The 26,066-nt window shown below is 62.3% G+C and overlaps 2 protein-coding genes across 6 annotated transcripts; one reads left to right on the top strand and one right to left on the bottom strand.

Moving 5' to 3' along the window:
• Positions 1-1,370: 1,370 nt before the first annotated feature.
• Positions 1,371-13,123, bottom strand: OVOL1 (ovo like transcriptional repressor 1). Of its 2 annotated transcripts, none has more exons than XM_004770028.3 (4): positions 12,629-13,123; positions 5,607-5,824; positions 3,577-3,766; positions 1,371-3,352 (listed from the first exon to the last, which is right to left on the bottom strand). In XM_004770028.3, the coding sequence occupies exons 1-4, from the start codon at positions 12,726-12,728 to the stop codon at positions 3,057-3,059; spliced, it is 804 nt and encodes a 267-aa protein (XP_004770085.1). In that variant the 5' UTR covers positions 12,729-13,123; the 3' UTR covers positions 1,371-3,056. The 2 variants fall into 2 exon arrangements, with proteins under 2 accessions (XP_004770085.1, XP_012900046.1); XM_013044592.2 differs by lacking the exon at positions 12,629-13,123 and adding an exon at positions 6,126-6,751.
• A 2,495-nt stretch (positions 13,124-15,618) lies between these two features.
• On the top strand, positions 15,619-24,186 carry AP5B1 (adaptor related protein complex 5 subunit beta 1). Of its 4 annotated transcripts, none has more exons than XM_013044582.2 (3): positions 15,619-20,140; positions 20,856-21,023; positions 21,128-24,186. In XM_013044582.2, the coding sequence occupies exons 2-3, from the start codon at positions 20,874-20,876 to the stop codon at positions 23,609-23,611; spliced, it is 2,634 nt and encodes an 877-aa protein (XP_012900036.1). In that variant the 5' UTR covers positions 15,619-20,140; positions 20,856-20,873; the 3' UTR covers positions 23,612-24,186. The 4 variants fall into 4 exon arrangements, with proteins under 4 accessions (XP_012900036.1, XP_044921017.1, XP_004770079.1 ...); XM_045065082.1 differs by lacking the exon at positions 15,619-20,140 and adding an exon at positions 20,456-20,511; XM_004770022.3 differs by lacking the exon at positions 15,619-20,140 and adding an exon at positions 20,479-20,570.
• The last annotated feature ends 1,880 nt before the right edge of the window (positions 24,187-26,066 follow it).

Genomic DNA, 26,066 nt, shown 5'->3' with positions numbered 1-26,066 from the left:
CACAGCATCTGTAGTCCGGGACGCCTGTGCCCTTGGTTGTATGTTGACCCCCATTCCTCTCTCCTCCCCACCTGGCTGGGGCCCATCTCCCAGTCAGTGGAAGCGCACCCTCCACCCTGTGCTTGTCCTTTTTCTCCCACGGCACCCACGCTACAGGGTCTGGAGAGCATGATGGGCCTTGTAATGGGGCCCTCTGGCCTGATGCCACAAGAAGGGCTCCTTGCTCGGAGCCGTGTCCCACGCAGGAGTTCTAAGGAGTGGGAGAGAAAGTAGCAGCTCGCGGGGAGCCCCAGGAACATTCCCCCACCCCCACCCCTGGCTTCCTAGAAGCTTGGGCCTGGCTTCCTAGAAGCTTGGGCCTGGCTCCCAGCTCCTCCTGAGGTTGGCCTAGCGGTGCATCATCTGAGTTCCCAACAATGGGTTCAGCTCATCTCGGGACATATCGAAATGGGGTTTGGTTGGCCTTTCACACTGGGAGGCTTCTCGTGATAAAGATCCTCTGGCTACTGAAAGACACAAAGAGGGTTAGGGGCCCTTGGCAATCCTCTGGGCTTCTTACAGGGAGCCTTAAAGGTCAGAGCCACGTTTTCCTTTCTCTTCACAGCACCAGGACATGAACCCTCTTCACACCTCCTGGAAGATCACACTGAAGGCCCAGGACCAGCAGCCACGCTCCTCCTCGGTTGTCCATCTAGCAGGGGGGACATGACGGAAGAACACAGAACTGAGTCCCCAGAGTGATCATGTCTCCCCAGGTGACCCTAGGTAGGTGATGGGGAAGGCCAGTTAATCTCTAAATTCCTGCCTGGTTTGAATGGCCCGGAGGGACGGGCTGCACTCTGGTGTCATGGTGGCAGAGCTCATGGCGAGACCCAGGCCCACTACCCAGCTTCTCACGGCGGGAATGGCAGTGTCTTCCGGGCAGTGGCCAAAAGATCAAGTGAGCCAATGTGGGTGAAACGCAAGGTGCCTGGCACAGAACACGAGCTGTGAGGATGTAGCTGGCCCGATACTAGGTGCCCAACCCAGAAGTGATGTGACCTTTGCGCCCTGTCATTTGGGATCACTGTCTTCCTTCTGTGGTCCTAGCAGGTGCTAGGAAGGGAAGTGGAAACTGGACTACGAGTGACTATGCTGGCCTGGCCGCCACGTCAGGACGCAGGAGCACAGGGCAGGTGGGGCGAGCAGCCAGGGGTCAGTCGGCAGGCTCTGAGTGCCGAGACCAGGGGCAGGCCACTGCATCTGTGCAGGTCAGAGTCTCGGCTTGACTTGAGGCTCACTGGTTTGCCTAGAATGCAACAACCGTTTTTGATTGATTTCCCTGCGGGTGGAAAAAGAGGTCTATAAGACAAAAAAGCAGAAACTCAGAAAACGATAATTCTTGGATTTTAATAGTTGGAGGGAAAGTTATAAAATAAAACAGACAACACAGAGCATTAGGGCTCCCTCCGATTGCAATAACACAGGGCTACAGAAATGTAAACGAAACAGAGCTTCCAGATAAGGTTATTTTATACTATATAACTTCCAGAATACAGCAGCTCCCAGACACTCTAAAGTAAAATAAAACAGGAGTCTTCCAGAACAATCTATACACAGTCAGAGGGCGGTCGGAGAAAGCACCTTCCCCTCAGTCTGGGGCTGGTTCTGCCCAGGGGCCCGGCCGGCCCAGCGCGCCGCACTCTTCGGACCTCTTTCTAGTTTGCCTTCCCCTTCTTCGGCAGGCCGGCTCCAGCCCTGCCCTCTCTCCTTTTCGACCCACACCCCTTCTCCTGTTTTTTAGCAGGAAACCCAGCCACACCATTAGAGCCTGGTGGCCGATTTCCTCCAGTCGAGCCAACCAGTTCTGGGATGGCTTGTTCCTCACGCGCTCGTAACCCAGCCATGTGAAAAAGTCAGAAAGTAGGCCTCAAACATCTAATGCTGCCCTCCCGAGGGGCCTCTGATGGGGCCCAATTTTTCGCTGCTGCCCTAGGTTTGTTCACTCCACCCAGGAAGGGCAGGCCTTGCAGCCTGGTCCTGTTCTCTTCTCAGTGTCCCAGACAGTGGACTCTGGGGATCAAGGACTCACCACCCCACAGGCCTTCCTCCTACCGCTGCCACTGGACAAACTCTTGGCCTCCACAACGGTGAGTTGTTCCACAAAAGGTCCATTCTTAGGAGGCAAACAGGCTCTTGGTAACCCCCAAGCAGGCTTTGAAAGGATGTAGGAGGGAAGCAGAGCCCCCCGGGGGAGGGGGAGTAGCCAACGCAGTGCGTTACCCCAGCAGATGGGTAGCCCCCAGGCAGGACTGGAGGAAGGTCTTTGGTGAGATATCTTGGGAGGTACAAGGCTTGGGAGTGGCTTAGGGAAGCCCCCCACCTGCCCCCAGAGCCAAGGCACAGAGGAGGTATGAAATGTCCAGGATAAATAGAACTGCATGGAGAGGGAACAAAGCCAGCTCCATCCTCTCTTAAAAATAGCCACCATTGGCACCAAAAATATATTAATATCTGTACATGTGTCAAAAAAAAAGGAAATAAAACTTCCTTGGCACCTTGTTGTCGGTTTCCTAAAAATGAGGTGATGTGTGGAAAGGCCTCCTGTGTGTGCAGGAGCATCCGTGGCTGTGCACAGTGTATGCACCGCCCCGAGGGAAGGGCCACGGCCCCCATGGCCCTGAGCTTTAGGCACACTGCAGGGCAGGCGGGCGCCAGCTCCCCCAGCACCCTGCTTTGCCCAGCTGCTCTCAGCCCCTGCTCTTCCCTCCGCGGCCCAGGGGGGAGCTTGTGGCCCCGGACCCATGCTCCGCGCTCCAGAGCAGCATGGCCGCCGAGCATCCCCATCCGTCCTCTGGGAAGGAAGTCTTCTCACTGCGGGCGGGCTGCTTCACGGGGAAGGCGCCCCGGGCCTCGCCCACGTTGGTCCGGGCTCAGCGTGGCCTCTGCCCCTCAGACAAAAACGCAAACGTGAGCAGAGCTCAGCGCCAGGCCTGAGTGGACATGGGAGCCGCAGGGGGCTCTAGGCCCGGCCACCGCCAGGCAGCGGGCAGGCGACCCGGGCCGGGCGGGGCCGCTCAGAGGTGGTGGTTGCTCTGGAGCAGGGAGGTGACGGTGTTCTGCAGGGCTACGGCCACCTTCTTGGAGGTCTTGCGCAGCAGCGGGCTGTCGGGGTGGTGCTCCTTCAGGTGCAGGACGTGGCCCTCCTGGCTCTCGGACGTGCAGCCGCACTCCTCGCACACGTACAGCTTGGCCCGCCGCTCCTTGTACGCGTACTTCTGCTGCACGCCGTGGATCTTCTTGAGATGGGACTCCAGCGAGCAGCGCTGCGTGAAGGCCTTGTCGCACAGGCTGCATTTGTAGGGCCGCACACCTGCGGGGAGGGGCGCATGGGGGTCAGCGGGCCGACGGCAAGCCCGTGGGCCCCTTCCCTGACGTGGAGAGGCCAGGCCACCTGACTCTGGGCGGGAGGAGCGGAGGACGCCGGCCCCGTCTCCAGCTCCCTGAGGGACCGACCCATGAGCTCCAGGACGCCCCCTCCCGGGCCGTGGATCTCCCCTCCCCCGCCGGGCAGGGCCTCCCAGGGGCTCTTCTCACCGGTGTGGGTGCGGACGTGCCTCTTCAGGTCGAACGTGTCGTTGAAGCCTTTCCCGCAGTAGGTGCACAGGTGCCTCTTGACGTCGTTGTGACACTTCATGTGGCGGTTCAGCATGCGCTGGTAGGTGAAGGCCTTCTGGCAGATGTGGCAGGTGAAGAGGTCTCCACTGGGACTGTCCCCCACGGTCACCTATGGGCGAGGATGGGGTTTGCGACAGCCGTCCGGAGCGTGGGCTGCATGGGGGCATGCCATGGCCCAGGGACAGCCGAGCTCGCCCTCCAGAGGCCGCACCTCTGTGCCGCTGCCTCACAGATCAGCGCGGGAGGGGCCGGAAGGAGACTTTGGGTCCATGGTCAGGCTGCTGCCGGCTTCCCCAACCCCCGGCCGCCCGGCCCCTTTGCCCTCTCTAGAGACCTGCAACAAGCTCCCTGTACGAACGGCTGGTCACCACCACCTGTCAGGAAGGCTCCCGCCTCGGGGCTCAAAGCCACTGTTCTGCATCTGTGCCCTCTGTTCGCCTCCTCTGAGGTGGGACCGAGGACGACCAGGACACGGCCTCTGGGGCCGCCACCGCTCAGAGCCTGGAGCCCGGCCCCCTGCTTGTACAGAGCCAGGCCCGTCGCGGTGTGAGGGGAGGCCCCTTGCCATCCTCACGACCCTCTTACCTAGACACCTTCTTTGTTTCTTTTGTCACTACGGAAAATCTCAGATCTTGTCAGACACGGAGATGAGCACCGTGACTACAGTGACCATCATGTAGCATTTAGGGCCGGTCTTGTCTTCTCCTTCCATCGCAGCCTAGCCCTTGGCCCTGGATCATTTGGAAGCAAATCCTGGCCACCCTCTGCCCCTCAGAGAGGATGCAGCTCCGAGTGACAGCCGTGCCTTTCCGGCCGCGTGGCCCGCACAGGGAGATGTGGTCTCCATCCTCCACTCTATTACCGTCCAGAGGCTGCTTGTGCTCTGTGGCCCTGTTGTGACCCCTCCTCCTGCCACCCCGTGCCACCCATCCGCTCCTCCTCGACCGCTTCAGGCCCCAGGGAAAGGCCCTCTGTTGCCGGCCAGCTAAGACCTTTCAAGACCCACTCCTCGGGTGCACCTGCCATCCTGTGCCCTCTGCCCTCTCTCCATGCCCTTCCTACCAGCCGGGGTCCAGTGGATGACAGGAAGGCCCACAGGGGCTCAGGGCCACTGTGCTGGCTCCCTGGCCACCTGACCAGCTGTGTCTGGGTGCTTTCCCTCTAGTTACAACATGCACTTGGCCTACATGGGGAAGAGAAGGAGGAAGGGCCTTCTGGTGCCAGCTTTCTTCAGTGCTTTGGCACAGAGAACAGGGCTACAAGAACCCTTCCACTAGATCGCTGCTGGCAGGTGCTTCGAGAGCCTAGACCTTTCAGGAACTCGGGCCCGGCCAGGGACAGCCTCACTGGCTGCATGCTCCTTGAAAGCGGGGGCATTTCTACTGCCTCCTGCCCTCCTTACGGTTCCCACCACTGAGGCTGAGTGCAGCGGGCGGCTCCCCTGGCTTTGCCCTCGATGCGAGGCCTCAGAGGCCAACGGGGACAGAAGTGGCACACTTGGGGGAGAGGGAAACTGCAGGGCACCTGCCTCAAGGGACAGTGAACCACAAGGTGGACTCCAGAGTTCACTCTGGGCGCAGCACAGCACGGAGGGGAAGCCAGGAGAAGGGGCGGAGCTGGGCTCCTGTCCCCCACTTTTCCTAGAGCTTGCAAAGAGGTGGCTCCCTTTAAGGCCAGAACAAACCGAAGCAACTCCTAGAACAGACTCCCAAGGGTGAAATATCTCTGAGGCCCTGCTGCTTCTTCCCAAAGTACGACGCTGTCGCTTTAGACCTACTTTTCTTCTTTTCCGCCCCAACCTGTGCCCTGCTGGGTCCGCTTCTCAGCAAAAACCCAGGCCCAGATCCAAGGCCAGCCTCTGCCTGGGTCTCACTGTACCCGGTCTGGTGGGCCAGACACAGGTCTGTAGACACGCTCCCGGTCCTCGGAGACGGTAGGAGACTCAGTACCTTCATTTTGGTGCGCAGAAAGCCGTGGTCTCTGCTCTGGGGCTCTGCCAAACGATTCATGTCTTCGGAGGGCAGCTGGGCTACCACGCAGGGCCCTGGGGCCACACCATAGCTGGAGTCCCGAAGGCTCATGTCCAAAACCAGGGGGCACGACGGGGGCTCAGCCACCGATGGCTCTGGCTCCCGGTAGGGCTGCGGGGGGCAAAAGCCCAGACTGACTGCAAAGAGAAGAAGAGCCAGGTGAGGGGTCTGGCAGGGACAACAGGATTCAGGCGTCTCTCCGGACAGCTGCCGGGCAGTGGGCTGGCCGGGCCCGGGAGCCTCCACCTTGGCAGGGCAGGCTGTCCCCAGCCCGTACTCGCTGCCCCTCCCTCCTGCCCCATTAAGGTCATTACAGGGGACGCTCGCCGAGCACCACAGCCCACAGGCCTGCCTGCTGAGTAATTTGTGCCTTAGCGGAACTGGGAGGACCGAACCTGCCCCGCCAATTATCCCTCCAGAGCTGTCCGCCTGGCCCACCTGGGCCAGTCCCTCTGGATTCCAGGTCTCATCCGTGCTCCTGCGTGGACAAGGGGGCACCACTGGAGGCCCTGGGTCCGGGGATTCATCCCTGGCCCCTGGCCTGGGCCGACCTGGGCTGCTTCTACAGGCCGATTTAGCGGCTGGCCTGGGGGGAGCGGGTGGTCCTCGGGGCTGGCTGGGGTCTGCTGCTGCAGCTCTGCAGGGCTCTAGGCTCGCCGCTCCCGCCGGCCAAGCGCGGCAGGCAAACAGGACAGGTGAGGGGGAGCAGGGAGGAGGTCAGGCGGCAGCAGGTGGACGCCGCGGGACGGTCTCCCGGGCGCCGTGCCCAGCTCTTATGCAAGCCTGCCCCACAGCGGGGACCGCTTGCTCGCCATAGCACAGCGAGGGCTGGGCTCCCAGCCTCCACCCTCCAAGGCACCGATACCTGGCAGCCCTCGGTGGCGGCCGCTCCCTGCCAGGGACAGCTCACACTGAACGGGGCCAGAGAGGCTTGGCCCCCCCCCGTGGCGGAGGACGGAGGAGGAGGCGCTGCCTGAGCCACACGGAGGGGACCAAAGAGGGACCAGACTAGCTAATGTTTTAATGTATCAGTCTTTTCCTTCCCCGAAAGGCTAAACTCTGTACACTTGACCTTTTAACTGGGTAGGGCTTAAGGGCACAGAGTCCCACCCCCACCATCAAAAATCCGAATGTAACTTCTGGCTGCCCCAGAACGTCAACTGCCCAGAAGCCTTATCGAGAACAGAAACAGTAGTGGAACACACGTTTTGCATGTTCTATGTGTCATAAGGATAAGGATAATAAAGAAAAGTGTTATGAAGAAAATCCTAAGAAAGAGAAAACACATTCCCAGCCCTGGGCTGTATTTACGGGAAGGACCCAATGTCTGAGCGGCCCCCGCCGTGTGGTTCAAACCCGTCTTGTAGTGCGAGGATCTGCTGTCCCTAAACGCCATAAGCCAGGAACATTTTCCAAGCTTCGAAAGGATAAATCAAGAGGGGCATAGGAAGGAAAGGATGAGGGTGCTTCTAGAAGACGGATGTAGGAGACCCAGTGTAGGTCTCAGACCAGCGGACAAGGCCCAGCACACCCCCTGGCCCAGGAGCTGCTGAGACAGAGAGGCCTCGGGACCCAGGGAGGGGCGGCCCCAGGACAGGGGGCGCTGCAGGTAGAAGACAAGGAAGGCCCAGGAGCTACTAATGCAGGAAGCACGAATATGAAAGCACCGAAGAAGTTTCGGGAGAGGCCCTGGCTCTCGCCCCCTCAAAACACAACAAAGGTCTGACAAGGGAAGAATGCGCCTGCCTGCCGCCCAGAACCCGTTCTGCTGGCACTGGCGTCCGTCTGTCCGGGGGACTTTAATGAGCCACCTCATTCCGGGTGTTGATTCACCAGTGCCTGGCCCCGGCCCGGCCTCTGAGCTGGCACGGCGCCTCCCTCGGAACCCTGGGAGGCTGGCGGGGGGGGGGGTGCTGGGAGGTGGGGGGGGACAAGCTCTCGGGGTCCCTCTGGCCTCCCCACAGTGACGGCGGTCTGCACACCGGGCGGGGGCTGTCAGAGTGCTGGCGGCTTCTGAGGCCGCTTTACCGGCCACTGGAGAGAGATCTTGGCCGAGAATTCAAAGCTGAATGACAATTTCCATTTCTCAATCCAGGTAGAGACCCACAGGAAGCTCTACCCCCTTCTGTCTTTCAGTATCAGAGAGCCTGAGCGAAGCTCCTGGAAGTGGGAGCCGGGCCACAGCAGCCGCCCAGGCAACGGCGGAGGGAGGAGTGACAGCAGGTGAGGGCTTACCAGTCTGTGCTCAGAGGGAGCTGTCGCTCTGGGCTCCCCCTGGCTCCACTGAGGGGGTGGCGGTCTACACCCCCCTCTGCCCGAGCCAGGGGCAGCGGGGCTTGGACGGCCGCCATAGGGTGCCAGGGTGGGGATGTTTGCCTCGGCCCCGCCCGCCAAACCTGTCCTCCCGCCACCCCCGGGAGCACACCCTGCCGCTGCCGCACGCACACAGAGTGCTCATCGGCGTGCCGCTCCTGTCCCTGGGTGTCCCTGGGTGTCACTGGGTGGCACCTGGCGGCAGGAGGCAGGAAGCAGAACCGGCCGGGCCCTGCTTGTGCTGCTCTTTGTCCCCTAATTAGATGTTTCCGGCAAGGCGGCTGTGGCCACTCATCGCCCGCCCACAGCTGCGGAGTGTGGCGGGGCCAGACCAGCTGGGCCGTCTCCCCACTTACTCCCGCAGGGGCTCACGGGCTCCCCTTCTGTTGCCCCCCCCCCCCGCTCACCTCTGTGGGGTGATGCGGAGGGCCCAGGGGGCCCAGGGCAGCTTTCCAGCCAAGGGCCAGCTCCCCAACTCCTCGTCCTCAGCAAGTCCCCTCTCTCAAGCCTGTCCCTACCCCAGACTGCATGCTGCTGGCCGCACGCTGGCCAGAGGGCCAGGTCCTACCCCACGCCAGGCTTCCGGTCAGGGCTGTTCTCTAAGGAGAGCAGGTGAGGCACATGTGAGGATGCCTGATCCCCGACCCTGGAGGGAGGTTTCGGGGGGGCGGTGCTGGGGTTGGCCTGGTGGGTGGGTAGAGGGGGGTGGGTTGTGACTCAGCTCCGAATCAGGAGGGACCATGTATCAGCAAGACCCACGCTGGTGTGAGCTGGCCTTGCCCCCTTATCAGGAGAGGCAGGGGTTCCCCGTGCCCCTCTGCCCCCCGCCCCTGCAGGCCAGGTAGCAGTGCCGGAAAGGCAGTGAGGGCCAGCCAACTGGTAGAGATGGGCAGCCCTGGAAACAACGGGCCTGTGCCCCAGCCTGTGGCTTTCATCCTGTGAGTGCCAAGTGTCTCTCAGGCAATCTCTTTTTCCCCTTTCCCAATTGCCTTTCAAAGTCGACACTGGGCCCCTCAGCGCCGGGCACCTCGGCCCTGGTGCCAGGGTGGGCAGCCCTGACCCGCTGCGGGCTGTGCCTCCCTTTGCCGCCCCCCCCACCCCACTCTTCCAGCCAGCACGGGGACGGGCACCTCTGTGGGACTCCGAATGTGTTGCAAGTGACCATCAACAGTGGCCACCCTCGCTCTAGTCTTCCCTGTGCCCAGAGGACTTGCCTCACCTGCTTTCTTTCTGGGACAAACGGTCTGGCAGGAGTCTGTCTTGGGTCACCCCAGCTGAGAGCAAAGAGCTTGGCAGCTTAGGGGACAGCGCCCCACAGGGCAGGCAGGAGCCCCATCTAGGCCACTGCCCAGGCCCAAGTTGCTCTTCCATCCCCACTCACTGGGTGGCTTTCTGTGCTCCCAGCCTTGCGGCCTGGAGACGATAGCAGGCCTTTCCTTCCTTGCCAGCATTTCCCAGGAATTAGAAGAATGACCCTCACTGGAGGCCGGATCTCCCCCGCAGCCCTCAGTCCCTCCCACCGAACACACGTACTCTGGGGCCCAGAGCGGACTGAGAAGCCGGTCCGCCTCGGCCTGGACAGTGAGCAGCCAGGCTCCTGGCCTGCCTCGTCAGCTCCGGGCTCAGCACCTCCCATCTCCCCTGCCTCGGCCTGGCTGCCTCCCTGGGGTGGGAGGGTGCTGGTGAACTGGGGAGACAGATTGCAGAGGCCCCAATGACAGGAAGGGGGTGCAGGGGGGCCTAGAAGGGGCCCTGGGATGCCCATATCTGGGAGCAGGGCATTGTGGCTTCCAGGCTGCTCCTAGGCTCATCTGCCTTCAAGCACCTTCCTGACTTTCCACTGTGGCTCAGCAAGGGCTTGGGGTACGGGGCTTCATCCCTGTTTCCCCGGCTTCCCTTTCAGTCCAAGAGATGGAATTTAGTGGGTACCAGTGCTTCCTTCTTGAGAAGCCAGCATCACTCCCTGTTCTGTTGCTAGAGCAAGGGAGAAACGCCTTGGGGGACAGGAGGGCAGGGCGTGAAGGGCTCAGGCTGGGCTCTTGGGCCGAGAGGTAACCGCGGCCTCCCTTCCTCTATGACCTCACAGCCCCCTGTGCCCGCTTCTGGGCTTTTCCCCTTGGCTTTGGAAGGGGGAGTGAAGCCAGGAAAAGGTTCTGCCCTGGGGATGGGAACTTCTAGAATCGTGCCTCAGGGAGAGAGGCTAGAGTGCCGGATACCGGTGCCCTGAGCCTTCAGCCTCCCAGGGGCTCTCTGATGCCTTCAGGGTCTCCGAGGGTCGGGCAGGAAGGTCAGACCTCAAAGGCTTCCCTGTTCCCCAGCTCCCGCAGGGCCTCTCCCAATGGGACCGGGGTCAATGCTTAGCTGGTCACAACGTGCTGAGCCTGTGAGGTGGGCTGAAGGAAACGTGCCCAGCCGGCTCCTGGGGTCATGGTCGGCTAGTGATGGAATGGCTCAGCCAGGGGACAAGCCACCACAAAACACACTCCCCCCTCTCCAGCCATCTGAGGCACCCAAGCGTGGCCCGAGAACATTCCCTTTCTCATTTCCAAAACCTGTGGGAAAACTCTCCAGTGGGCCACATGGCTTCTAGAAGCTAAATTAAGTGCTTTGCCTTCTACCCCTTGCTTCACCCCACAGGACTCACCCTCCCCAGAACGACGAGGGCAGACGCTCACCTGTGCCCTCCAGGTTTAGACCCGGACCCAACCATCTGGGCCGATCCTGTCTCGAGAGAGGCCTGCGCAGCTCCCTGCTCTGGACACCAGCAGCAGGTGGCACAGACCACCCGGAAGCCCTCCTCGGCCATCCCCTGTAGGGACAGCCCCTCACACTGCTCCCGCAAGGGCCACCAGAACTCTGGTGGGGAAAGTCACCAGGATGCAAGGAAGTCAATGATTTGAACAAACGGAATTTCTTTGTCCTTTGTAAAAGTCAACACATGATCTGTTACTGATTGGGATGTGAAATAAAACTAAAAATAACAGCACACTGAGTCTCCCGCAAGGCTCAGCTCACCTTTAACACAGTCCAAGTTCAGTTTATCAGATCCGAAGGCGCAGCTAAGCAGCAAGACAAACACAGGTGAGGGAGGAGGCAGGAGCGAAGAAGGGGGCTCCGTTCCTCTCCGGCCCTTCTGGGGGGGGGGAACACCCCAACGCCACCCCGCCTGCCAGGAACTTGGTCAGGCAGGAAACTATACACAGAATCCTGGGCCCACACCCCAATCCACCTCAGGTGAGCTGCGTTTTGGCCTCAGTTTCCCCTTGTTTTAAGGAGGCTCTAGAAGCAGCGCCAAAGCCCTTGAGATAACCTGTGAAACATCTCAGCAGTGTCACAGGCCATTGGCTCCTGGCCCGTCAGGTCACAGAGATCTCACCACTACACCCACTGTCTCCACCAGTTTATGCTAGGAGAGAAACTGAGGCAGGAGCTGGTACAGGGCCCCTCACGGCCCTCATTTCACCACTCTCCTGCAAGGCCCTGGGCGGTGCCAGGGAGCCCGGAGATCAAGGGTCAAAGTCGGTTGGTTAATTACAACCCCTGCCTCCCACCTCCACCTCCCTTGGAGGCGCTGGGCTGGGTGTGCAGCGCGGGGGGCGGGGGGGGGCGCCCCACCCGCAAGGCGAGGGGAGGGGGAGTTCGGAAGGAAGCTGCCTTTCTCCCGACCAAAAATTTTCTTGGGGGTGGAGGAGGATAGAATGCACCAAAGTGTTCTCAGGACTTCCAGAGGAAGATGCCACTGGAGAGGGAAACAACTCGGGTTACTCATTCAAAGGCTCGGACGCTGTCAAGGCGTCCTCCAAAAACAGGCTGGGCGCACCAGCGGCGGCGGGGGGGCTGGGCTCGAGAAAAGCACTGTCCGTCCGCTCAGCTGCGTCCTCTGCAAGTATGTCCCGGGCAGGGAGGCGCGTTTCTGCCGGCGGTGAGACCCGATCCCACCCTGGTCCCCAGGACAAGCGGGGCGTAGCCAGGAACCGTCCCCACGGATCTCCGTGCACTCCGCGGGGCGGCCGGCGGGTAACCCTTGGCGGCCAGACCCCCACCACGACCTTCTGGCCACCGGAGTGTGGGAAAGACGGAGAGATCCAGGAAGGCGGCTTAAACGAGTTTTCTCTTACATTTTGCACAAATTGCGGCTGAAGCTCCAGTTCGCTCCCTGCCCCCCGAGGTGGCATCGCTCCAGTGCCCTCCTCCCGCCTCATAAAAGTCCCCGCTTTCTGGATTTACGACGTGAGAGTGGAGGGTCGCCGGAGCGGTGACACACCCCGTTGCCTCCCCTGCGCCGCGGCTCGGGCCGGTGGAGGGGAGGGCGGACCCGCGCGGACCCGCGCGCCACGGACCCGCCCGCCCCCGGCCTAGCCGCGGGGTCTGGGAACTGCCCTCGCCCCCTCCCGCCGGCCCCCGCCCCCAGCCGGCGCCTCCGCCGCCTCCCCTCCCCCCTCCTTTCCCCTCCCCCCGCGCCCCGGGCTAACGGGGCCGCGGCCGCTTAAACATTAAATCGGGCGCCCCGGCTGCGCCCGCCCGCCCGCCCGGCTCCGCGCCGCTGCGCCCCGCAGGCACGCCGCCCGGACGGCCCCCTGCCCCGGCCCCTCGGGCGCCGCAGGCTCGGGGGAGCGGCCGCGCCTCACCTGGCACGTAGATCTCGCCGCGCTCCTCGTCGGGGAGCTCGCTCCAGTTCCTCTTGCACGTGGAGACGCACGGCTTCTTCACCAGGAACGCGCGGGGCATCTTCGAACCCTCTTCGCCCGGCGCCGTCCGCTTCCGCAACTACAGCCGGGAGCCGTCCCACCTGTGCCGGGCCGAGCCGCGGGGCCGGGGAGGGGAGGGGGCGGTTCGGGGAACGAGGCGCCAAGGGCCCCCCACGTTCTGCGGGGAGACCGTGCCCGGGACGGCGCGCGCGCCCGCCTCCCACTCCGCGGGGCGGTTGCCGCCCTCCGTGCCGGCCGAGGCCCCTGCTGCCAGGTGCACCGCGCGGCCGGGGAAGCGGCAGGTAAGCGTCTCCCGGCTCGACTGGCGTCCCCCGCGGCTGCTCGGGAAGTCTTAAAGTGCGAGCCGGACGGACGGGTTCACGCTTTATTGGCTCGCGGCGGTGTGTGTTGGTGGCTGGGGCGGGGTGGGGGGGTGATCTGAGCTAATTAGCTTGGAGCGTCCCGGGGAGCGACGGCGCATGCGTTGGGAAATAACGGTGACAACCCACCTATTTGTTACCTGTCGAACCGGTTTCCATTCCGCTGCCGGTGAGGTGGCCTCGCGGCCTGGGCGGGGTGGCCGGGCGGGGGCGGAGGGGGGGTGCCCGGCGCGGGGCACCCAGCACCCGGCTGCCCCGCCGGCCCGGCCGCCGCCCGCTCGCCGGGGAACCCCCCCCCCACCCCCAGCCGGGAGCGCTAGCTAGTGCTTCGCGAACGGAAGCTTCGGAGTTTCGGGGGGAGCCGAGGAGGGAAGGGGGCAACGTTATGTGCACCCGCGCTCGCACGCTCTGCGGGGGATGACATGAAACTCGCCCAACGGGGCCCGGCCCGGGGAGGCGCGCCCGGGGCGCCCGGGGAGGCGCGAAGCCGTCGGGCGGGAACGGGCGGTCCCGCCCACACTTGTTGAACCGGGCCTGGACCCAGGCGGCCCGGATCCCGAAGGCCCGGCTGAGCAATTCGTGGTTCAGACAAGTGGTATTTGCTGGGCTCCGGCTCCGTGCGGGCAGGCACGCGAGGCTCCAGGAGCGCGTAGGCCGGTGGGCGGGCCCGCGGGGACCACGCGGCCACTGTACCAAGCGGAGAGTGCCCGCGGAGAGCCGGTGGCCGGTCCCCGTCCCAGCCCGCTTTCTGGCCAGGGAAGGGAGGAGGGCTTCGTGGAGGAAGGGGCGTTTAAACCTCTCCGAGTCCACTGAGATCCGTAAGACCTTAGCGCCTTTGTTGCTAGGGCTCACACTCCCGCAAACACCTCATTCCTGGTCCCAAAGAGCCAGATTTCAGGTGCCCAACCTACTTTGCCTGGTTTCAGCCCCTGCAAGGCAGAGGGCTCTTGTCTGCTTCCGGCAAAAGCCCACCCTCGGCTGAGGGTCAGCCTGGGACACACACCCTCCCCTATACCCCCACCCCCAACCGTTCAACAGACTCTGTCCAGCCCCCAGGTTTAGCTGGAGGGAGGCCCACCCCGCGAGTGCTTGTTGCTTTCCAAGTTACTGTGACACTTTGGGCTTCTCTTACCAGCTGGCGTCCTGGGGTCAGGAATGGGACCCCTTCCTCTTTTTAGCTCTCTGTCTACCCCATATAAAATAAACATCTCAGGATCTCTACCACACATACACCTTTTCCATGTGTTAAATATTTGCTGGAACAGATTAAGAGGAAATGAGTCTGATAAATGAATTCGCACAATTCCAAAAGTCAGGAGTCAAAGGGGAGCAGAAGCCTGGCTGCCGACTTTGGGGCAGGCCCTCTACATTCCACCCCCCATAGGTGGTCCAGGAGCCCCTGAAGGTGGGCGGGGAGAGTGTGCACTTCAGGAACAGGTGGCTTCCTCCTTCACTCCCTCCTGGGGCTTGTGACTTTGGCCAAAGGCCTTTCCTTTCCAGCCTGTTTCCTAGTCTATCACCTGGGCATCCTGTCACCTACCTCCCGGGGTCACTGTGGGCTCTGGCAGCGGGCGCTGCTCGTTGCCCCTTCCTCTCCTAGGACTCTGCCTTCGCGCACCCCAAACATACTTTGTCACCCCTCCCTTATTACCTGCACCCTTTGGCTCAACTGGCGGGAAGTGAGCACCTTACCTTTTGAATAAATCCTGGAGAAACATTTTCCAACAGTGTGTCTAGGAAGTAGATTTAGCCAATTAAGTCAACAAATATTTATTGAGCATTTCGGCTGTGCCAGACCCTGCCCAGGGCTTGTTACACAGTAGGTGCTTAGTGGAAACTAAGTCTTCACAGATGACCTCGGACACAAGAAGCACAGTCTTTCTTGTTGGGGGGAGGAGGTTAGTAAGGAACAACTCAACTGTCTCCACTTGTGGAAAGAATGTCACACAGTGTCAGGAGGGATAGTCACCCATGCTATCTGCTGCAGTATCTCTGGTATCCAGTATCCACCGCTGTACCTGGCACAGAGTGGGTTATGGATAAATACTTGTTGCAAGAAAGAATATCTCTTTTTCTTGACTCGTGTGACCCATTCAGCTTTTCATGTTCCAACTTTTGGTAGAGGTAACGGATACAAAGCAAACTGATTAGAAGGAAAGCAACAGGGCAGGTTCAGTGACCGAAGGCAACTGACGCAGGCTGTCAGGGAGGGAGAGATGGAGAGAGCCGTAGGGACGGTGCAAAACGTGGCCGTCTAAAGCGGCACGAATAATCATGTCATTTGAACAAAGAAGCCCGGTATGGCCACATCCGTCCATTTTCGAAAAGAAGCCAAAAACCCAGGTTTGTGTGTAAAATCGACCAATTTTTTAAAGTTGGCTCAAAAAAAATTTTTTTAAGATATTTATTTATTTGACAGAGTGAGAGACAGCGAGAGACAAGCAGGGGGAGGGGGAGAGGGAGAAGCAGAGCTCTGGCAGAGCAGGGAGCCCGATGCAGGGCTCAATTCCAGAATCCTGGGATCGTGACTCAAGCCAAAGGCAGACCCTTAATGACTGAACCACCCAGGCTCCCCTCAAAAAAAAATCTTTTAAAAAACCCCATGGAACACGTCAAAGAAAATACCATTGCAGGTCCGATTTGCCCCATAGGCTGCTGGTGTGTAGTCTGTGGTTCCTGAGCCGCCCTAGAATGAGACAATGTGCATGAACTTGGATAAACACCGAGCTAACCTGTGAACTCCATGAGGGCAGGCTCCTCTGCTCCGTCCACACAGTGTCAGATGTCATTCATTCACTCCTTCCTTCAGTCAACAAATATCGAACACCCACCATTTGCTTGGCACTGATGATTCTGTGGTGCCAGGCAGACAGAGAAAGAAGGAAAGAAGAAAGTGCCATGCATGACTTCGGCGATGGGATAGTCACAGGTGGGGGTGTTGAGGTCTGAACAAGAGGTAGGGGCCGGCTGGGCGAGCCGGCGGGAGAGCCAGATCCCCAGAAGGACACCTGGGGCCCCAGAGTAGGAGTGAGGCTAGTGTCATGAGATGAAACAAAAGACGAGGTGGGATTGGGAGGGGAAGGCAGGTGTGGGAACTGAGGTTGAAGAGGCGGCTGTGCCATGTCGCATGAGGCTCCGTATGGTGCGAAGCTGTGGTAGAATGGAGTACTAGAGAGACTGGTAAGGACGCTACGATCCGAGCAGGGCTGGGATGGTGGCCTTGGCGATCTGCAAAGGGAGCCATGAGCTCTGATTCTAGGTGTTCTGAGTGGACCTCTCTTGTTGGCATAGTGTTGGGACAGGAGAGTGAAGGAAGGCAGAACTCCAGCAAGCAAGCCAGGACGGTGCTCCCCGAAAAGTCGAGGCTGGCTCCCGCCTTGAATGCTGGGCTCCCAGCCTGAGAAGCCTAGAAAGATCTGGGGCAGGAGTTAGATGGAGAAGGTCTTGAACTACCCCTTCCTGTTCCCAGACAAGGCTCAGCAGGGAAGCCGGGAGAGGGTAGAGGCAGGGCAGGGACTGGGAAGTAGGGAGGCTGAAGGGCTCCCAGGAGATGAGATGTGCGGTGAGATCACTTGGGTGCCCCAGACTTTCAGTCTCTGGGGACTCAAGGCAAGCCACCTAACCTGTCAGGACCTCAGTTTATACATCTGTAAAGTGGGGCTCCTACTTCCAGCTCTGTTCCTCAGAGAGGTCAAGAGATGTTGATTTGCTTTTGCCGGAAGTCTAGCAGCCTTTGGAAATAGACTCATCATGCAGGCTGATGGTTCCACGGCCACCAAGGCCTCTGTGTGGCTCACATAGTGGCCTTTCCAGCGCCAGGTAACAATAGCCTCGGGGAGGCAGCCAGGCCCCTGAGCAACCATGAGTGCCGTCAGGACACCGACCCCTTCACCTCTGCAGAGTTCCTGCCCGTGGGCCTCCCAACTGTCCCGACGTCCAGCTGGGCAGAAGGCTCCCTCGGCCGGAGCTGGGGGGTGCAGGGGGCAGTCGCCAGAGGAGGAGCATTTCTGGGCCATCTGGAGCCTCTGGAGCTGTGCAGGGAGAAGCCAAAAGTTCCTGCTAGAGAAGGCCAAGGACCCAGGTGAGGCTCTCCACGGTGGCTGCGCATCTGGCCTGCCAGACTTGATTCCCTCCTCAGTTCCCATGGCCTTCCCCACCGCGGAGACTGGAACCAAGTACTCAGGGCCAAAGCCTGGGGTCATCTGTCCCCCCTCTTCCGTCACCCTAACATCTACCCACCGCTGAGTCCCAGGGGTGCCCAAATCAGCCGCATATGCCCACACCTCCATCCACAGCTGCCACCGTGGGCCAAGGCCACAGATAGCCCCTTCCCCCCCACCCAGCCAGCTGTCTCCCCCCAGCCCAAGCCCTCCCGTGGCTCCCATGGCAGCTGGAATAACATCTTGGGGGCTTGATGCACTCTGGCCCCTCCCGACCTCCCAACCGCTGGCCTCTCCATTCCTGCTGGTTCTGCGCGCGCCCGCACGCCGGGTGCCCGCCATCCTCCCGGCGGGCCAGAGCCTGGTCCTGTTCTGACCTCTCCTCCGCTGTGCCTCCTCCCAGGTGGCTTTTCTCCACCCGATGACTGCTTACCTCTTGTCATTCAGGTTTCAGCCAAGTGTCCCCCACCCCCACCGCCTCACCCATTACCCTGTCCTGTTTTCCTGGCAGCATCTTTTCCTTTGTGAAGTTTTTATTTGTCCTGTTTGTTTGTTGTCCCCCTCCCGCGTCTTGTGTTCTGTATATAAGGGACCGCTTTTCTTTTAACACCATTTTAGTAGTTTTATTTAGATACAATTCATAGACCATAAAACCCACCTTTTCAGAGTATACACTTCAGGGGATTTGGTATCTTCACAGAGTTGTGCAGCCATCACCACGGTCTTCCAGAACATTCTCATCACCCCAGAAGAAACGCTGTACACATGAGCAGTCACTCCCCATTTCTCTCTTCCCCAAGCTCCTGGCATCCATTACTCTGCTCTCTACGGATTTGCCTATTGAGGTGTTCTTTTTAAGACATCTCTGTATCCCCAGGGAGCACCCAGTGCTGAGAAGATGGGTTGGCCATGTCCCCATTTTACAGATGAGAAAACTGAGGCTCAGGACCCCTCAGAAAACTGACTTTCCCTTTTCCAAGCCTTGTGTCTATCTCCCAGGAGCTGGGCTACACCCTGGAGGCTGGAAACTCAGCAGAAAGAGAAGGAATGAGGTGTGAACTTCAAGTGGGGGAGTTCGCTGCTCCGCTACCTGGCTGCAGCCCACACCTGGGCCCTCTTGGCTGGGGGGTCGCTTTCCCCGGCGGGCCCGCTGACTGCAGACTTGGAATGATCGTGCGCAGTGCTGACGGGCTGAGCTTAACTCTCTGCCTGGCCTGTGCCAGGGACAGACCAGTGCCGCCATCCTAGAGGGGAACAGGGCAGGGACATCTGGGCAGGCAGGTAAGGGGAAAGCCCATCCCAGGACCTGGACACCCTCCGAGGGCTGAGGGTAGCTGATGTGGAAGGAAGGCATCAGGGGCGGTAGGGGGCTGTTGCTGAGGTCCAGCCTCTACCTCTTAGGGGTTCTATGACTTGGGGCAAGTGACTGCACTTCTCCGGGCCTTGGTTTTCTCATCTGGGCATGGTAGCCATCCCCGGGTACCCCAGGGTGGCTGTGAGCCTGGGAGTCGTGTGCATGCACCCACCACATCGGGAACCACACACAGGTTCCCTCCCTCCAGACCCCTGGCCCTAAGAAGCCAAAGCTCAGAAACGCTGCTGAAGGTCAGAGGCTAAATGCGGGCCAAAGCCAGTGGCAGACTTCCTGACCCTTTGAAGCCTGTCTCCCCAACTGTAAAAAGAGGTTTAATAATCGTTCCTCTCTCCCTGTGAGTGGTGAGGTCTAGGGGCCTGTGGTTATCAGCACCCTCTGGGCCCCAGACAGGGAAACCAGACAGGCTCCTTGTTACCCCCAAGCTGCCTTCCCTCCCAGGGCTGCTCTCATCCTGGCCTCTTTCATCTTAGGTTTAATTAGCCGGGCTGCCCCACCCCACAGTCTCTTGGGCGGGAGTCAGCACTCCCATTTTATAGATGGGGAAACTGAGGCACCTAGAGGGAAGTGGTTTGGGGCTGCCGCCTGTGAGTCAACTATGGAGCCAGAGCCAGAGTTGGGACCGGGCTTTCCAGCTGGACCTGTCCCTCGGGGCGGGTCCCTGTCTCCATCCCCCTGGCATCCCTGGCACCACCGGCGCCCAGAGAGCCTCTTTTCCACCTCCCCTCTGGTGGGCAGCAGGACGGGTGGGGAGGGGCCTGCGGAGCCTGGAGAAAGGAGAGAAACGAGTTGGCAGCAGCCAGAACATGGGGGCTCAGGTCTGTTTCATCTTCAAAGCTGGCTAATTAGAGCTAAAGGCTTTACTGTAGCCTGTGGGGCCTGGACGCCGGCAGTTCTGGGCCACGGAAGCCAGCGGTCAATGGGGCATCCGCCCTTGCGGTTCCGGGCCCAGGAGACACTGCTCTGGGAGCTACAGGCGACCCCCGAGCGTGGCCAAACAGCTCCGATCCTGCCCTCTGGAATTCCAAGAGTGCTGGATTGGTGCACCGCTTGGCCCGAGGTCTTTAGTGGCGAAGTCTCCGTTTCCAGGTCCGTGCCAGGCCTGCCGCGAGCCCTGTGATCCACCCGGCCCTGCCACTCTGCACGTCGGCATCCCGTTGTTTTCCGGCTTCCTCCAGGATTATGGCCTTGCCCTGCCAGCTTTACCCTGGCTAGGCTGCCGCAGCCCTTGCCGACTGTCAGCTATTGGTATGGCCTAAGGCAAAGGTCAGCAGCTTCCGCCCGCGGTGACCCCGGCGCCGGCTCCGCGCCCCCAAGCCCAGCCGGGGGGTGGGGGTGGGGGGGGTGGCCGGGGCCGGCGTCGGAGAAGCGAAGCCAAGCCCGGAGGCGCCCGCCCGACCGGTTCGGCCGGGGCTGCGAGGAGCACTTCCTGCGGGCGCTCTGGGACCGCACCTTGCACACCCCCCAGCGGACACCCTGGGAGCCCGGAGACCCGCACCCCACGCCCTCCGCAGGGTGCGGAGAGCCCGGACGCCGGCAGGTGGGCAAGGGGGGACGTGCTGGTGGCCATCCTCGCGGGCGCGGCGGGCCCGGGCTGTCGGAAGGCTCTGGGATCGCGGCCCCCGCCCGGACCGAACCCCGGCATCCGGGAGCCTGGGCCCACCCAGCTCCACCGCCTCTGCCCGGGCCTGAGGCGGTTTCGGGGAAGGGGGGCCCCGCACGCAGCGGGACAGTTACTCAGCCCCAGCGAAACCGGCGAGTCGGCACCTGCTGGCGGGGCGGGAGGGGAGGCGGTGGCCCCGTTACGGCCCCGCCCCCGCCGCCCACGCGCCGCGCGCCCCGCCCCGCCGCGCGCCGCCGCCCGGAAGGAGCCGGCCGGCCCGAGCGCCCGCGGCGGCTGAGTCAGGCGCGGTGAGAGCGGCCGGCCCGTTACCGCGGGCGCCGGGGGCCGGGGCGGCGCTGTGGTTTCGGTGCGGGCAGCGGGCGGGCGGCGTAATGAGCTCTCGGCACGCACCGGGCGCCGGCGGCCCTGCCCCGCGGGGACCCTTGGTTGCCCGCTCCGGCGTCGCCCCCGAGACCTCTCGGCTTTATCTCGGGGTCCGGGCACGGGGTCCCCCGCTGGCGTCTGCGCGTGGCAGGGGGCGGCTGGGATTTGCGAGGCGGCCCTGGGGTGACGGCGGCCCCTTCGGGGTGCGTGCAGGTGCTCGCGCGCCCTCTGGCGGCCGCGGGCCTGACCTTCCTTCGCTTCTTCGCAGGGACGTGGGTGCGGCACCATGGGACCCCCGAGCCGGGAAACCTGGGCCCAGCGCCTGGGCGCCTTCCGGGCCAGCCCGTCCGCCTTCATGGCCGGTCCCGAGGGTGAGGATCTGGGTCGTGACCTGTTGATCGAACTGAGAAGTGAGAAGCTGAGCGAACAGACCAAGGTAGGCCCTGCGTGCATCCCCCCGCCCTGGGCCATCTGGTCACCTCAGCACCCCCGCGCTCGAACCACATTTTCGTGATTCCCACCTAAATCTCCCATCCCCAGGTTTCCTTGCTGGCTCTGAGCTTGGAGTACCCAGCCCAGCTGTGGCCGGACGCCGCTGCAGCCGAGGCAGCGGCCACCTCGTTGTTGGACACCCTGGTCCTTCTGCCCCCACGGCCCTCAGCCCTGCGGCGGCCCCTGCTGCTGGCGGCCACCACAGTCCTGGCGGCCGGAGACGCGCTGGGCCCCACCTCGGGAGCCTCCCGCCGGCTCCTGCCACTACTTCTTGGCTTGGCTTCGGGCCGCGATCTGGGGCGAGGCTTTGGCCCCGCCTCGGAGCAGCGCCCCCTGCAGGCCACGGCGTGTGAGTGCCTGCGGGAGCTGGAGAGCTGCAAGCCTGGGCTGCTGGGGGACTGCCTGGGGCTGCTGCGGCGCCTGCTGGGGCAGGAAGGCCCGGTCCAGCCGCTCAGCCTGCTGCTGGCACTCGCTCTGCGCAACGCCTTGGTGATACGGGCCAAGGCCAAGGCCGGACTGCAGGGCCTGCTCGTGGCCGGAGATGCGCCCACCCCAGGTGGTCCCTGGAACTGGGCACTAGCTGAGGAGGGGGGTGCCCACCCGCAGCCCCAGGCACCCAGCTGGCCGGCAGCCGAGGACGAGGAGTGTGGCCTTGCAGTGCTGGAGCCCAGTCCTGAGGAGGCCCGGGAGCTGCGGGCTGCTGTGGCCCAGCTTCTGGACTCCTCCTACCTACTCACTCCTGTGGCTCAGGCCCAGCTTCTGTGGCTTCTGGGCTGGGCTCTGCGGGGTCTCCGGGGACAGCCGCCAGTGCTCTTCAAGCCACAGTTGGTACGGCTGCTGGGCACGGCCCAGCTGGCACTCCTGCATGCGGTGCTGGCACTCAAGGCGGCCTTTGGCGAAGCCCTGTTCACAGCCCAGGATGAGGCCTTGCTGCTCCGCAGGCTCACCTTGGCCGCCCAGCACCCCGCCCTGCCCCTACCCGCCCACCTCTTTTACCTGCACTGTCTGCTGAGCTTCCCTGAGAACTGCCCTCTAGGCCCTGCTGGGGAGGAGGCCGCCCCCCTGCTGCTGGGGCCCCGGCTGGGCCGCAGCCTCCTGCCCAGTCTCCTTCATGACCCGATGGCTCTCCTGGCCCGCCTGCACCTGCTGTGCCTGCTCTGTGCGGAAGATGAAGAAGAGGAGAAAGGCCAGGGCTGGAGCCCCCAGCGTTACCTAGGGGAGCTGCTGGCTGGCCTGCGCCAGAGGGCAGACTTGGATGGGGGCCCCCGGGCCTTGGCTGCTCTCTGCTTCCAGGCCTCCTACCTGGTCGTTCGCTGCCTAGCCACGCAACCTCTGGTGCTGACGCCCTTGACCCACGGGCTGGCCGAGCTATACCGAGCCCGGCCTGCGCTGGCTCCCCATTTTGTGGATCTCTTGGATAGGGTGGGCCCCGAGCTAGGGGAGCCCCTGAGAGCGGTGCTGCGGCAGGAGGTGGTGTCCAGAGCCGGTAGAGACGAGGCCCTTCGTTGGCACCTGAAGATACTGGCGAAAGTGGCCGACGGGAATGCTCCAAGTGCCACCCTAGGCTTCCTGCGAGCTGCGGCGGCCCACTGCACAGACTGGGGCCTCCAGCAGGCTCTGCTGCGGGTCTGCCGGACCTTGATGCGGGCGGGTGTCCGGGAAGGCCTGGCCGACTTGCTGCAGGCACTGGCCAGGCAGCTGGATGACCCTGATGGACGGGACCATGCCCGGCTCTACTACATCCTCCTGGCCCACCTGGCGGGGCCTAAGCTAGGGGTGGCCCTGGGCCCCTCTCTGGCCGCACCGGCACTGACCTCCTCGCTGGTGGCCGAGAACCAGGGCTTTGCCGCCGTGCTGATGGTGCAGGAGGCCCCGGCCCCGATTCGGCTAAGTGTGGGGCCCCGCAGAGCAGCGGGCCCGGGCCCGGTGCTGCAGCTCCAGGTGGAGGTGCTGGAGCCCGTGTTCTCTCTCGAGCTGCGCTTCCGCGTGCAAGGCCAGCTGTACGCGCCGCTGGACGCGGTCCACGTGCCCTGCCTGCGCCCGGGCCGCCCCTGCAGCCCTCTGCTCCTGCCGCTGCAGCCCCGGCTCCCGGCTCCCACGCAGCTGAGCGTGCGCGCCCTGTACGCCACCCCCGCCGGCCTCACGTGCCACGCCCACCTGCCGCCCGTGCCCGTGAACTTCGAGGACCTTTTCCTGCCTTTCCCCCAGGCCCCCGACGACGGGGACAAGCAGGGCTTCTTTGAGGAGCTCTGGGACTCCTGCCTGCCAAAGGGCGCGGAGAGTCGCCTCTGGTGCCCTCTTGGGCCGCAGGGGCTGGAGGCCTTGGTGTCCCGCCACCTGGAGCCCTTTGTGGTGGTGGCCCAGCCCCCCACCAGCTACCATGTGGCCATCCGCCTGCCCCCAGACTCGAGGCTGCTGCTGCGACTGGAGGCGGCCCAGGCCGGCGGAGTGCCTGTGGCCCTGCGCACCGACCACTGGGCTGTGCTGCCTCTGGCCGGGGACTACCTCCGTGGGCTCTCAGCCACTGGCTGAACCCGGAGACTAGGCCAGACCCTGGGACAGTCTTGCTCAGGGGGGGCCCTGCGGGCCAGAACACAGTCCTGTGACTCCTTTCTTAAGAAAAAAAAAGGGGGGGGGTAGAAAAGAAAAGAAAAAACCAAACATATTCACTAATGACCTTCACGGGTGTGTTTCCTTTTGAGCCCTGGCTGGGGGCATGCTCAGGGGGCTTGGGGGAGGAGAGGCTCCAGGAAAACCTTCAGAGAAGGAAGCGCTGCCCTGCTGGGCAAATGGGAGCAAAAGCGTCCCTATCTCTGCTTCCCAAACAGGGTCAGGCCCGGCTTGGAAGCCATGCAGTAACTGAGGGATGTGGGAGCCGGCTTTGGGCCTCCTCCAAGCTTTGCGGGGTCCCTGCCCCGGGGAGCTCAGCCTAGCTAAGATGTCTGACCAAAGGACAGGAACAGAGGAGGTTGCAGTGGTCTGGTGGCCCCCCCCGGGGTTGGAGGGGGTCCCCATGCCACGTTGACTGGAACCAGCTCAAGGAAGGGCTGGTCAGTATAGTTCGGGAGCCGAGAAACAGAGAGAGAGAGAGGCTCCAAGCTGTGGGCTACAACGAAGCTGACTTTTCCTCCCCCCAACCCCACCTGAGGACCTAAGAATCTTCTAGGTTAGACAAACTCGTTCCCCTTGGCCTTTTTCCAAATATGTGAGATACCTCGGCTTCAAATGTATTGCAAAGCTGCTCTGCTAACCAGGCACCGCGCTGGTATTTTCCACAGACCATGCCTCCCGCCATGCTTGCAACAGCTCAGCAGGGCCCCACAGATGAGGAAATTTGTAGGCCAGAGGGGTTAAATGATTTTCCTGTGGTCACCCAGCTGGTTAGTAATCGTGTTTTGTCACCTCGGAGCAGGTTTCCATAACCGCACCGTCAGAAGCGAGAACTGCACGGGCGGGAGGACCACAGAGGCCTGGGCCAGCCCTCAGGAGGCTGCCGGAGCGACAGTAGGAAGTGCTGGACCCCAGAAGGACCAGGGGCTTGGGGCCTAACTTCCGTGGTCCCTGCCTCTCGGGCTCCCCAGTCCCGCCCTCTGGATTGTGGCAGGACCAGAGGGAGAGCAGGGCCTGGGACAAGCGGGGCTCTTCCAGGTCAGGTCAGGAGGTGCCAAGTTTGAGGCACGGTAGTCAGCTGTGGGAGCTGAGCCAGCCACAGCCGATCGGGAAGGGGCTGGCTCCAGGACACAAGCTTGTCCAGCTGTTTGCGGCAGAAAGGGGTTGCGGATACCCGTGTCCCAGGTGGCTGGGAAGGCTCAAGGAGGGGCCGCTGGGAGCCAGCCCCCAGCCCCGGAGCCAGCCCCCAGCCCCGGAGCCAGCCCCCAGCCCCGGAGCCAGCCCTCAGCCCCGGAGCCAGCCCCCAGCCCCGGAGCCAGCCCTCAGCCCCGGAGCCAGCCCCCAGCCCCGGCACCGGCGGGTTCCAGAGCCCGCTGCCCCGGCTGGAGTCTGACTTCTCTCAGCACCGGGGCGGGGCCGGACGTCAGCAGGCGGATGGGCCTTCCAGCAGGGCCTCCTGACCCCCACGACTCCTGCGTCTGGCACCCGATAGAAAGGCTGAGCCCCTGAAGCTGCGCAGCGGCCTTGGCCTGGTCTCCTCCATCCACGTCCTTCAGACGGTTTCCCGTGAGTGGGCTGTATGTCTCCCACAGACCTCCAGCACAGGGGAGTCCGGAAAATCTGCCTGTTCTCTTTTTGCCCTCAGCCGCAGGATGTAGGGTTAATCCTTAGCCAAAGATGGAGATCACTGGCCTGTGTAAGGACTCACTAGCCATCCATGCATCTGCCCAATTCTCCAGTGCTGGGCCCCAGAGGCCCCCGACTCCCCGACCCTGCCACACATCTGTCATGGCGGGTGTCATAGATGTCCCCTCCTTGTGTCTATGTGACAGTTTCCCTGGGATACACACTCCTAGGAGAAGAATTGTTGAATCATAAGGCATGGATGGGCTTGACTTGACTAAGAGGTGTCTCCGCCTGCTCGCAGTATGCCTCGGAAGGTAGGGATGGACATGAGTGAACCAGCCCACGCCATCCACCGCCGTCCACCCCTTGGCACACGCCCATCCATATATACCCCAGCTCACACTTCAACTTCTCGAAGGTCCTAGCAACACCAGCCTGCTCCCACGACAACCTCTCCTACAACCAAGATTTCTTCCCCAAAAGGAAACCCCAATTTCCAGCAGCCGCTGGCCACCCGTCTGGACATTCGTGATGTTCGCCAGTTGCTGGTTCTTCACTTCCTGTAGGTTCATAGCCTTCCCCACCTGCCTGAGGTTGGGCCCAGCCATGAGATCTGTTCGGGCTACTGAAACACAGAGGGTCCATTCTGGGGCAAAAGATTCACTGCTAACCACTCGGCTTCCTGGCCCTCTCCTGCCCTGGCCGGGCCGCTGTGGAAATGTTCATGGATATGGAGGTGTTCGAGAGTTGA

The sequence above is a fragment of the Mustela putorius genome, unplaced genomic scaffold (assembly GCF_011764305.1).
Source record: "Mustela putorius furo isolate JIRA1106 unplaced genomic scaffold, ASM1176430v1.1 tig00000127_pilon_pilon_pilon, whole genome shotgun sequence".
NCBI classification, from domain to species: Eukaryota; Metazoa; Chordata; class Mammalia; order Carnivora; family Mustelidae; genus Mustela; species Mustela putorius.
This window is presented reverse-complemented; position numbering and strand designations above follow the sequence as displayed.